The sequence below is a fragment of the Arvicola amphibius genome, chromosome 8 (genome assembly GCF_903992535.2).
Source record: "Arvicola amphibius chromosome 8, mArvAmp1.2, whole genome shotgun sequence".
Classification (NCBI taxonomy): Eukaryota; Metazoa; Chordata; class Mammalia; order Rodentia; family Cricetidae; genus Arvicola; species Arvicola amphibius.
In genome coordinates, this window is record NC_052054.1 from 123,419,996 (window position 1) to 123,432,890 (window position 12,895).

General features: G+C 37.9%; 1 protein-coding gene across 1 annotated transcript in view; it reads left to right on the forward strand.

Annotated features, from left to right (window-relative positions):
* The window catches only part of Erbb4 (erb-b2 receptor tyrosine kinase 4), a 687,902-nt gene extending 678,062 nt beyond the window's left edge, over positions 1–9,840 (forward strand). The window contains exons 26-28 of the mRNA XM_042055633.1: positions 6,223–6,270; positions 7,402–7,699; positions 9,395–9,840. Of these exons, the coding sequence (XP_041911567.1) occupies positions 6,223–6,270; positions 7,402–7,699; positions 9,395–9,840 (792 nt within the window). The remainder of the gene's footprint in view (positions 1–6,222; positions 6,271–7,401; positions 7,700–9,394) is intronic.
* The last annotated feature ends 3,055 nt before the right edge of the window (positions 9,841–12,895 follow it).

Genomic DNA, 12,895 nt, shown 5'->3' on the forward strand with positions numbered 1-12,895 from the left:
CAACTTATCTGTTCTAAAGCATGTATGAGAAAATGGGAGAAAGTGGAACCTTCTTTCCATCTCACACGGGTTATTAGATTGGCTTAAACCTGTTGGAAATGTTCTGTTCACAGCTATTAAGAGAATAGTTCATTATTGCAACCTTTATCTATAAAAAATAAGAAAAAGGAGGGAAAGAAAAAAGGAAGGAAGGAGAGAGAAAAGGAGGAAGGAAAGAAGGAGGAAAAAGAGAGAGGAAGGAAGGAAAGAAAGAAGGAAGGAAGGAAGGACAAGCGGGAGGAAGGCAGAAAAAGAAGGATGGAGGGAAAGGAAAGAGGAAGGAAGGAAGGAAGGAAGGAAGGAAGGAAGGAAGGAAGAAAGGAAGGACAAGTGGGAGGAAGGAAGGAAAGAAGGGAGGGAGGGAGGGAGGGAGGGAGAGAGGGAAGAAATGAGAGAGAAATGAACAGAGGGAGAGAGGGAAGAAGGAGAAAGGAAGAAAGAGAAGAAGCTAGGAGATGATTATTAGAAATAATTGTATTCATTTTCATCACTATCACAAAATATCTGAGGCTAAGTAACTTACATTGGGCTAATTAGTTGACAATTTTAAAAGATCCAAATATTATGACTCAAGCGCTGTGTTAGCACTAAATGCTGCACCACATCATGGTAGGCACCATCCTAGCGGTGCAGTGAGTGAAGCAGGGAGACACTGAGATCAGACCAGGAAGACAGTAAGGGGAGATTCCAGCTTGCTCTTTTAATAATAGCCTTCTTGACTGAAGTAATTCACAGATCTCAGAAGAACAAAGAAGGACTCCCACAGGCCTCTACCTCTGAAAGTCTCCCGTACCTCGGTAATACCCACCACACTAAAAATTGAACCTGCACACAAACCCGTAGCTGACACAGTCCACTTGCAAAACACAACACCAAATGAACAGAATTAGAAGTGACACTAGGGTGAAGAGATAAATTCCAGATGTTTACTAATTTTAAGAGAGGTGGCTGTTGTCTTATTCTTTACCTTGTACAAAGCTAAGGAATGTTGACACCAGCATAAAACTGTTTCTTTATGCCCTTTCATTTTTGACTGTGTTAATAACTTTTTTATATTGATTCATGCAATACTGCTTAAAGCAAATGACGTAAATCAAAAAGGGAGTGGTGGGAGATTTTCAGCTTCAGCAGACTGATTCATCTAGTGATGAAGATTTTAGGGTTAAATATCTTTTAATTGAGTAATACTTGGAGAAACTGTAATAAATTCTACGTGAGATACAATGGCTATTTACCCAGAGTTAGCCAGCAGGAGGAACTTACCAAGGCCTGTTCTAGGAAAAGTAAATAAGTAAACAGAGGTGCAGGCATGGAGAGAACTTGTGTTCTCCTGCTTCAATACTGACGTTGGGAATGGTAGGTAAATGTGTTCGTATGCAATATGTTCACATCAAGAAAGAACTTTGAGTGAAGCATGAAAAATATATATAGTCTACATTGTGTGTTTACATCATTCATACTCATTGATATCATTCACAATTCCCTACTGTTAAAATTCTTCTCACCAATTGGCTAGAGGAGACACATATGAAAGATTAAAAATGCTAAGATTACTGAGAAGTTCATACAGAACGAGAGCACAAGTCAATGGTCCCTTAACTGGGTCACAGGATTCTTGCTAGCTTTCTATTATGTGTTGAGTGGAACAAAGGTGCTTGAATAAAGTGCTACACACTCAAATGAGGCAGACAAGGGAGTACATTAGTAAACAAACAAAAACATAATGAAAAATATTAGATGTGGCGTAAATGGTCATAGACAAGAGATAGAAGATAAATAGGTGATATTTAAATAGTAGATAAAAATGATAGTTGATGGTGCTATATGGGTAAATTAATGATTACTAATAAATATATATATATAGAGAGAGAGGTGATAGGGAATAATATATATATTATATATATATATATATATATAATCATAGATTAATTGATTAACATCATCAATTGAAATAGAACCCCCCGACATGGGCACATTCTCTCCTTTTTTTTTTCTGTTCACCCTTTGAAATGAGAAGGTTTCAAGTACTAGTATATTAACTTGTGAGGAAAAAGGGACATTACAGTTGCATACCAAGAACTGTACACAATGCAAAAACACTTTCTCTGAGTTGATGTCTGACCTGTGACCAAATGGAAATGCCCATCAGACTGTTAAGCACGCATGCCTGGGAGGATAAGAGGTTGAAAATCCATTATAGTTACTACATGGAAGTGTCTAGGTAATTAGTTAGCATTGATAGATTAACAATGTCTCACAGACACATTCTATTTCTGATAGTGGGATTTATATTCTTGGCACCTGAAATTGCTATAGTTTGTTATACTTGTTATCAAAAGCTATAATTATTTAGATACAAATCTCATTAAGCACATGTTTAATTTAGGTACTTGCTGAGTATTTAAAGATGTGTCATTTTTGTTTTCTAATACAATACATTGGCATGATAATTTTTTAAAACCACAATTCACACGTTAACTGATTATCTGTTTAAAATTTTTTCAGGATCAATATTAAATATTATAAACATCAATACTATGCATGTAATCATTCAAAGGTTCAAATATGTATTGTTCAACATTAAGGTCGATTTTTAAGATGTTGAAAAGTGTATTTAACACTACACATTTTTACATTTGCCAAGACTTGCCTTCTCTATAATCTATGACATTTGGGTTCAAGTCAATCATTCAGTGTCTCAGTGACAGGGCCACAACATTAAGCATCCTCTATCCATCACCCTTACTAATCGCCCCACCACGAGCACACTCCCAGTGACTGACCAGTTCCTAACCCACCTCTTTCTATCCCTGTCCTGCTGGCAGGAAATCCTCTCACCAGCTAATTGAATGAGTGCACCTGGCGCTGCTTCCCAAAGATCCACAAAGCCAGACTTTGATGGACAGCAGAGAGTGGCGCAATGTGAAAACAAAGCCTTTAACTGAGAGCTGTGCTTTGTTCTGCTCAGGACTGTAAGGTCACTCCAGCTCATTCCAGCTGTGGTGAGGATCTTAATTTTCGCTCGTCCGACTTACTTGCAGCTGTTATTCTTTCCGATATTAAAAGTTCAGCTTCTTGAGTGTGAGGAATTAAGAAAGAAGGAAAGCAAAGTGCTTCTTGCAAACCAAAAGCACAAAAAGCAAGTAAAATCTGGCTTGGCTCTGAAGTACAAGAAGTTATTTTCAAAGCCCATAAATTATGACATAGTGCTTAACATGTAATTTAAATATATTTAAGCAACAATTATATCACATTTCCAGCCCAGCTAATTGGCCTCACAGATGTTCCCTTGGAGCTGTATTGCCCTTCCGTAGGGAAATGAATGATGTGCATTTTATCATTGAAACCAGATAAAAAAGCAAACTGAAAGAAAAATGGAAACAGAAACATAAAAAGCAGCCAGTAGCCCTAAAAACAATGAACACTAAGGGTTTTGTGTAGAATTTTTTTCATTTTAATGCTGAAAACGGGAAGAAGAAAAAAAGTGTGAAGACACTCCAGGACTGTGATGCTGCTTGGTGGTGTGTAGAGAGGGGACTGGCAGGTTGCTGATGGAGAGACCTGTCAAAGCAGGGACAGGGGATGCATTCTATCAGACAGAGCCTCGCTTCCTGTCTCAGAACAAGCTTACTGCAAATTCCAGTTTATTTGTGGTATACCACCTTTACAGCTGAAGGCATTCTATCCCAGATAATGAAGACAGATAATGAACTGTATCCTCATTGAGAATGGCTTGTGAGTTAGTCCTTTGATTATTCATCTTTCAAGTTCTAAAAATAAATACCAAATGTACTATTAACACTAGCTGTAGCTGTCATTCAAGTTGAGCTTTATACAGTACAGGCATTTTTGTTAAGTAAGAGGTCAAAGGAACACAGGTAACTCCTAGTGTTTTAGAATCCGTTGCCTTCAGATATGTAACTGCAGACACGGAAAGAACCCACTCCCATAGCATCATTCTTTTGTGCCTTGTTTTGTTTCCACTTCCGTAATCTCAGGCAATATCTGATAGTTTAGTATAAATCCCAAAAGGTTAGTCAGTGTCCACATCTCCTCCAATGTACCATAGTATTTCTAAAATCTAGCAGTGACCAGTTATTTTATTGTTAAGATTTAATTAATATGTGCTAAATACTTACTAATTAATCAGGGCTTATGATAAGTCTGGGTTCTGAAATATTAAACAATTCAGGCAGTTCTCACATTTTATTTGTGCCACCCCACAATTTTACAAATCACTGAAATATATATATATATACATATATATGTATATATATAAAATATTCCAGTCTCAAATATTATGAACAACTAGAATTGATTTTCTGTCTTTATAAAGGACAGCAAATCTGCCTGTATTTGTGATGACTGGAAAACAGATAAGCATTAAAAATGCATCTTTGACAGATACCTTTGACAGGATTGCTTGGTTTAAGAACTCTGATTAGCTGAAATGTCTACACACATGTTATATAAGAATACATTTATATAATACTGCAGCATGTAATTTGTCATTCCACAGAATAAAGTAGAAAACGAGGATGAAACTGGGGGTCTGATTTATCTTACAATTGAAAATGTGTGATTAGACCGGAAGCCTACAATTTCTAACAGAACAAAATAATATGTGCGTAGTGTAATAACAACTCCTCTGCATTGAGTCTTAAATATATCTATAAAAATAATGCCTGTAAACTGCTAAATGGAGCAAGAAAATATGAAGCATATACACAATTGAATACTATTTGACTATAAAAATAGGTGAGAGTTTATCATTTGAAAAGACATAGACGGACGTAGAAATCTTATTTTCAGTGAAAGGCAGGCACAGATTGGCAAATTCCTCATGGCCTCACGCACCCCTATGTGTAATTAGAGAAGGAAATGAACTTTACTCTCCATGTGTCACAGCTCTAGGGTGCAATGCAGTACAAATTCACTATAGGACTTGTTCTTTGATCTGTCTGGAAAGCTGCATTTGTTAAGTGAAATGGCATTCTCCAGTTGCAATTGATTTACATTAAATGGTTATCATTCATAGAACAATCTTTTGTGATTGCTTTATAAATTTTTAAGTTGTAAGATGTGAGAAGATAGGTGTTTTATATAAATGATAGAGGTGGCTGGAAGGATCTTTAGTCATCTCTGTTGACTTACAGTCAGATATAGAGAGCTGCATCGCAAACACAGCTACTTCTGCCTGCTTTACTCCTTATTCCCAATACCAGAAAAGCAGAGAAAGTCTCACCACAGAAAAAGCTGTACTCAGTGTGTTTAATAATGAGTGGATATATGGGTATATTTTTATATTAAGGAACAGACTTGGGATTCACACAGCCATCCTTGCCCCACTCCTAAGGAACTGTGTCCTTAACCGGTTACCACATTTACCTTCACTTTCATATAGCCTAAAGGATAGACTTAAGTTATAAAAATAAAGACTTTTTATTTGCCAAAACCTGGTTGTGAGTCTGACTACATTAGAGGAAAAGAAAGTGTATGCCCACTAACAAATTTATTTTTAAAGTTATCTTCTTTTCTTCTTTTTTAAGAAGTAAGGTAGAAGATAAAAGAGTATGTGGTCTTTTAAATAAGGAGAGAGTGAGGAGCCTTTGCTGCAGTGGGGAAAATAAGTGTAGCTTAATCAAAACTATTTCAGATACATTAAAATCTACTGTCTACCTCCTTCTAACCCTCTCCCCCTTTTCTTCTTGTAAGGGAACAAGCTGGGATTTTTGTTGTTTTCTGTTTTTTATTTTGTTGTTGTTGTTGTTTTGTAATGATTCTAAATAGTGTGAAGCTATTTTGGTCTTTTTGATATATTAAATAATAAACTCTCCTTTATTTTAAAACACAGTTTCATTATTTCTGGTTTGCCCCCACCGCATCCCATCTTCTATGGCTAATCTGAAAAATGATAGTTCTTTTGCCAGTCTTATTTTCCTTTAAATCATTAAAATTTTTCCTTTTTCACTGTCATTTTCTTTGTCTGGATAAGAATTGGTGTTTAAATTTGGCAGCGTATGCTGAGAATGAACAAAATGTGACGATCTAGGAAAATCACTGCTGTGCACTTTCCCCTATGGCTCATGCAAATCGCATCTTTCCTTTCTCTTTTCTTTTTTTAAAATTTTCATCCATGTTGCCTCTTATTATATCCATCATTCCATTTTTCTTTTCTATTAGAGTGAAATTGGACACAGCCCTCCTCCTGCCTACACCCCCATGTCGGGAGTAAGTATTTCACCATCAGCCTTCATCTTTTAGGAGTTTTGGTCTTCTCTTAACCACGTTTCTTCTCTTGTCTCCCTATAATTTCCTCATTTTTGCTTTTGCCAACAGTGAGTGAGTCAAGAATTGCCAATAGATCCTGTAGTTGCCTGTGTAGATGTCTGTATCTCAGGTGACAATCTGCAGCTGAGACACAGACATCAACAGGAGCTTTCAATGTTCATTGGAAGGATTTACCCAGTTCATGGATTATGCTTCTGAGTCAAGATTTTATCTTCAGTCTCATGATGGAAGGTCATGTGTTGTAAAGTCCGAGTCTCAATGACTGTCCATTATTAGGTACTGGACACTCAAAATTAGAGGACCCACAGGGAGGGAGGTAATAGTAATAACATTAGCACATTGCCTGATGTTTCACTGCACTTCTGCACTTAAGACTATTTCTCTTGAAAATTTACCTCGAGTTTTATAACAAAATCAGGCAACTGTAGAAAAAGAGCAGAAACTCTTTTGATTAGATCACACTCTAGTTACTTAGTAAATCTAAAAATTAAAATTTTAAGTTATTTCTACATGATTATTACTTATGAAGAAAAGTCAGGATGGAGAGGGTGTTGAGAAGAGGGTTTAGTCGAGAAGCGCTTGCTGCACAAGCATTATGATTCGAGTTGGAATCCCACACTTACACGAAGAGCTGGACATTGGGGTTCCACCACTAGGAAGGTGCAGAAATGACATCCCGAGGGCTTCTTGGCCAGCCAGTATAGGCAAATTGGTGAGTTCCAGGTTAAGTGAGAGACTATGCCTCAAGAATTAAGGTAGAGGGATATAAAGGAAGATACCCATCATGGACCTCTGGCATCCACCACGTTCATGTATATCTACACTCACACACACATGCACATGATTGTGTATGCGTGTGTGTGTGTGTGTATGCACACAGAAAAAAATAGAATTTTAAATGTTTCTAGTATTTATCTCAAATTCATTAGCCACCTAGGAAAATAAAAATCTTTAATAACTAAACTTGAAAGAAAATGTGCTTGGTACTTAATTTGGCTAATATCTTTCAGTATCCTTTTACAATTTTTCCTAACCACTGATCTTCCCAATGTGTTTTTGCTATTTTAACAGAACCAATTTGTGTACCAGGATGGGGGCTTTGCTACACAACAAGGAATAGCCATGCCCTATAGAGCCACAACCAACACCATACCAGAAGCTCCAGTTGCTCAGGGTGCAACAGCTGAGATGTTTGATGATTCTTGCTGTAATGGTACCCTACGCAAGCCAGTAGCACCCCATGTCCAAGAGGACAGCAGCACGCAGAGGTATAGTGCTGACCCCACAGTGTTTGCCCCAGAACGGAACCCACGAGGAGAACTGGATGAAGAAGGCTACATGACTCCCATGCGTGACAAGCCCAAACCAGGTACACGTTGAATGTTCAGAAGTGATTGTGCTCACTGATCACCTCCATCAGACAAGCAGGGGCTAGGAGCCAAGTGTCCAGACAGCCCGAAGGTGTGACATTTGTGATCTATTATAGAAAAGGCCAGGCTACTACTATTACAGAGGAGTTTTCTGAATCAGTGGCATCTCTGTACTGGAGTACCTATTAAAATGGTCAGAATTTCAGGCTCCACCTAAACAAGAAATTGGATTTTTTATAAAATCCTCAAGTGATGTAGGAGCACAATGAAGCCTGAGAGCACCAAACTAAATCCACCTTTTTTGGAAGAGATGAATGATATAACATGGTACCCCAGGGCCTTGGGACCACTGCCGTGTTTACCATGGAAGCTGCAAAGAACCACATTTTCTGACATCAACAATAAAACAGTTAACTTATCTTAAACATGCAATTTCACTAAGCTAACTTAGGGTTAAGAGTGAATCATTATAGAGTACTAACACATTAGAACTTAGATTTAGACTGACCCCAGTATCACAAAAAGTAACTCTTCAGAAACAAAATTTGAATCTGGATGTACTTACAAACACCACTGTCTTGAAGGTAGTTTGTAAATTAATGGCTTTGTAAAAGTTAAACATGTAAAGGTTAAACAACCCCATTAAGTAATATTTCAGTTTTGAAATAAAAAGCTCTCTTTCCTCTTATGCTAGCAGTATCTCAAAACAGAGACAATGAATAATTGTTATTGAAAATAGTGACCATGATGATGTCTGCCAGCTTCAGCAGAAGGCCATATGTTAAGACTGTGAAATCCCATTAAGTCATCTTTATATGGCTCTGTTCACTTTCTATGAAACACAGGTCACTGATCCCAGAAAACATAATGCAAATGATGTAGCATAATATAATAAAGATTTTGATGACTATTGTGCAGAATAAATTAGGACGATAGCTGGATGATAGATAGATAGATGGTAGATAGATGATAGATAGATAGATAGATAGATAGATAGATAGATAGATAGATAGATAGATAGATAGATAGAGATACTAGACAGAGGTGGGGAGAAAGATGAGAGGGGGAGGTTAAGATACTTGTACAAAGGGTATTTTTGGAAAGATTTTAATTTGATTTAAGTGTATGTGTGTGCTTGAGTCTGAGCACATGTGTGTGTGTCTATCTGTATCTATGTTCACAAGTATTTTGGCTCCTGTGGAGGTCAGAAGAGGGCATCAAATCTCCTAGAGGGAGAGTTCCAGGTGCTTTTGAGAGCCCAATATGCATCCCTGAGAAACAAACTCCGGCGTTTTTGTAAAAACTGCAAGTACATTGCCATTGAACCATTCCCCCAGCCCCACAGAGTATTGAACTCTGATGGCCCCACCTACACAGCTGGCACCATAAATAGGTGCGTTTAGAAGAGAAGAACAATCTAGAATATTGGGATTCTGATCTTGTCTTCTTTTGCTAACTTTTTGTAACTATTTTGTCTTGTTTGAGCATACTCACTTTTCTCATGCCTGTCTCAATCTCACAGGAAGGCTTTGTTTTGTTTTGAGAAATTATGAAAACAAATTTGTAGCTTTCTTGTTCAAAAAAAAAAAAAAAAAAAACCCTAACTGTTGCTCTTAACTTCAGCAGGATTAATGACTTTCTGAAAGTAGATCTCTATTAGATGGCTTTTTTTTTTTTTTTTTGTATTCTTTTAGAATATCTGAATCCTGTGGAAGAAAACCCTTTTGTGTCACGGAGAAAAAATGGAGACCTTCAAGCTTTAGATAACCCGGAATATCACAGCGCTTCCAGCGGCCCGACCAAGGCTGAGGATGAGTATGTGAACGAGCCCCTCTATCTCAACACCTTCGCCAATGCCTTGGGGAACGCAGAGTACCTGAAGAACAGCGTACTGTCTGTGCCCGAGAAAGCCAAGAAAGCATTCGACAACCCCGACTACTGGAACCACAGCCTGCCACCCCGGAGCACGCTTCAGCACCCAGACTACCTACAGGAATACAGCACAAAGTATTTTTATAAACAGAACGGACGTATCCGCCCCATTGTGGCAGAGAACCCTGAGTACCTCTCTGAGTTCTCGCTGAAGCCAGGCACTATGCTGCCCCCTCCGCCCTACAGACACCGGAATACTGTGGTGTGAGCTCAGCTGGGGTCTTCAGAGGAGAGACACGCCCACTCCAACCCCCTCCCCGCCCCCTCCAACTTCCTTCTCTTTCTCTGGTGGTCTTCCTTCTCCCAAGGCCAGTAGTTTTGACACTTCCTAATGGAAGATATAGAGACGCAATGATAGTTCTATGCTTACCTAACTTGAACATTAGAAGGAAAGACTGAAGGAGAAAGAGAGGAGGACACACACTGTTTCTTCGTTTCTTCATATGGATTGGTCAGCAGAGTGTCAGAGCTAGAGAAAGCCTAGGAAATATAGGGTTATACTGCCTGCTAAGAGTCCCAGCTTCGTTCCCTTTGCACTCTTTCTCTCTCCCTCCTTCTTCTTTCCCTTTCTTCTATCAATGCAGGTGATTGAAAGTCCAGACTCAATTCTCATCTGCAACCATAAACTTGTGCATATTCAGTATCTCTAAACGCACATGAAAGCTTCCAATAGAACAAAGGGGTAAACATTTGGATGCCACTTGGTAGTAACTGAGATTGAGGAGCCAATTTCCTTCTTCAATAGCTTCTTTCCTGGCAAGTAAGAATGTCCAACCCAGCTTTCATAATTTTAAAATCTTCATTATATTTATAACTAGTAATTATGTTTAGAAGGCCTCTCTGGTGTTCTCATTTTGGTTTGCTTTGGCCTGTTCCTTTATATTAATTTCTCTTCTATTTTTGGCTGTAGTTTCTAGTTGCAAAGATATTTACATAAAAGCTTCTTGACAGAGTTAAAACACACACACACAAATTATATAATGTAGAGGCCAAGATACTAGTAAAAATAGCATCAAATCTAGGTTTACTGTTTCACCCTACTGAATTTATTTTTCCTCTCATCTTTCATTCTTTAGCATTTTATTCTTCGCCATAGATGACTGACATTGATGGGCAGTGGTAATCTTAAGAGTAGAAGGGACGCAAAGAAACAGTTCTGTGTGGTTCACCAAAACTACTGATACTTTCAGGGGTGGTCCCATGGGGATCCATGCAGTGGAAGAAACACTGGATTGGGTACGTCTACATGGAAGGTACTCAGAGATGTAGTTTGCACTTAAGCACTAACTTGATTTGCTCTTTTTCTGAACTCCTCTTTGGATTTTGAATGAAGCAATATGGAAGCAACCAGCAGATTAACTAATTTAAGTACATTTTTTTAAAGGATCTAAGATAAATACAGACTGTGGAAATGCCAAACAAGCCAACTAGGACTTTGGAACAGTACCCAGGGATTGTGGTGAGAGGGCCAGCACATTATCTTCATGACATTTGCTGTGTGAGGAAGTATGTTAAGTTTGTACTTTCTGTGTGAAGGAATGCAAGTTACGGTCTGGCTTGAATTCCATAGAATTTCTAGTATGAAACTGTTTATACTGAGTAGAAGGTAGCTTAACTCTTCACACCTAAGTTGCTATGATTAAAAATAAACCATAAACATTTGAAGCCTATGAACAGCTCCACCATTAAGTTAAAGGTTGTAAATAAACATGAAAACCCTTCTCATGGAATCATTTTATTACCCAGTACATCACTCATGTAATAAGTTATGTAATGATTCTTCATACACTACCATAAGATGTCCTGGTTGTAGAACCATCTGTTTTAGGTTTCATTTTAAATAACACCTGTGACATTAAGATGAATGATGGGGAAAATTACAAATGAATCTCTAGTAAAGAAGGAAGTTTAACACATTGCTCTTTTCTACAAAATTCTTCTCCAAGACATTTAGATTTTTAAATGTTTCTCTCTACTATTATTTTACTAAGAGAAAATTAGACTCACTAGCCTAAAAAATGTTCAATTAGATTATGAATCTTTTTGGTGCTTAAAAGTGCTTAAGAGAGAAACGTTTTCAAGGGTGTTTGTGTTCCCACCTATTTCAGAAATGTAACTACATCCATCCAAATCTAGATTTATTCAATAGATTTGAGTTTAAAGTCTACTAAAAGGGGGGGAGCAGTCAGATAAATGAAAAATCATCTCTGACTTCAAATTTTCAGTTTAGATTTATTTGCAGTGACATCCTTATTTCTCCAGGAGTCCAGGGAGCCAGGTCACATTAACTATATGTGAATGACTTCACAGAAAGGATTTTGGTAAATGTTCTGAAAACTCATTGGGATGTAAGTTAAAGATTCTTTATACTGCTGAAGATGACAAACACAATCAGTTCTATGTTCTTATCCAGACACAGACTGGACCAGAAAAACATTGCATTACTGGCAAACTAACATAGCTGGAGTCTTACTGTGAAACCAGCAGCCAGAGGTGATCTTTGGCCAAATTCCTTAAATGTGTTGGTCTTGGCCTCTTCTTAAGCTAAGAGAAGTGAAGCAAACTGAAAATGGGAGGTAGAGACAGGAGAAGGGTTTATGAGATCTTGCCTATGAAGTCTTCACCAAGAATTTCCTCAAGATAAAGACACAGCATAACACAAGGGCCCCAGCTTGAAAGCCCAAAGTCCCCCCAACCCAATTCAGAAGCATCTACAAGAAAAGGGACCTTCTATAGGTCCCTATCACCTTTGAAGAGTTGAAAGTAAGTCTCTGTTAGTAGATAAATCAATGCCTACCTGTTACTGGCAGCACCCTTGGACTACTATAATGATCTTGTCTTCATTTATCATATTTTTATGGTTTCTAGTGAGAGTAAGAAAACAGAATATTTTAATTTGTAAAAGGAACAAGATCATCTCTGAACTGTTAAAGCAATGGAAACAGAGTGAATGCTATCTCTTTCCTCCTTAAAAGCACAAGACGCTCAGGTCCCCGTGGGGATAGATGCAGGTGAAACTAAGAATGACCGCAAATGCCATTTTATCATTCCTTCTTATGACTTTCTAATATATGCTTGATTTCAGTTGTTCTGGTCTTTCTTATTTGTTTTAGTTTTGACCATCTATGGGGAAATTTTTCAAGAGTGGATTAAAGGGACAACATGCAGGGATTGCAGGGAGGCTTTCGTTTACACAGGAGATAACTTGTTTAACCCAGTAAACTGGCATCGAATGTTGCTGGTTAAAGCCTACAAATTGCTGT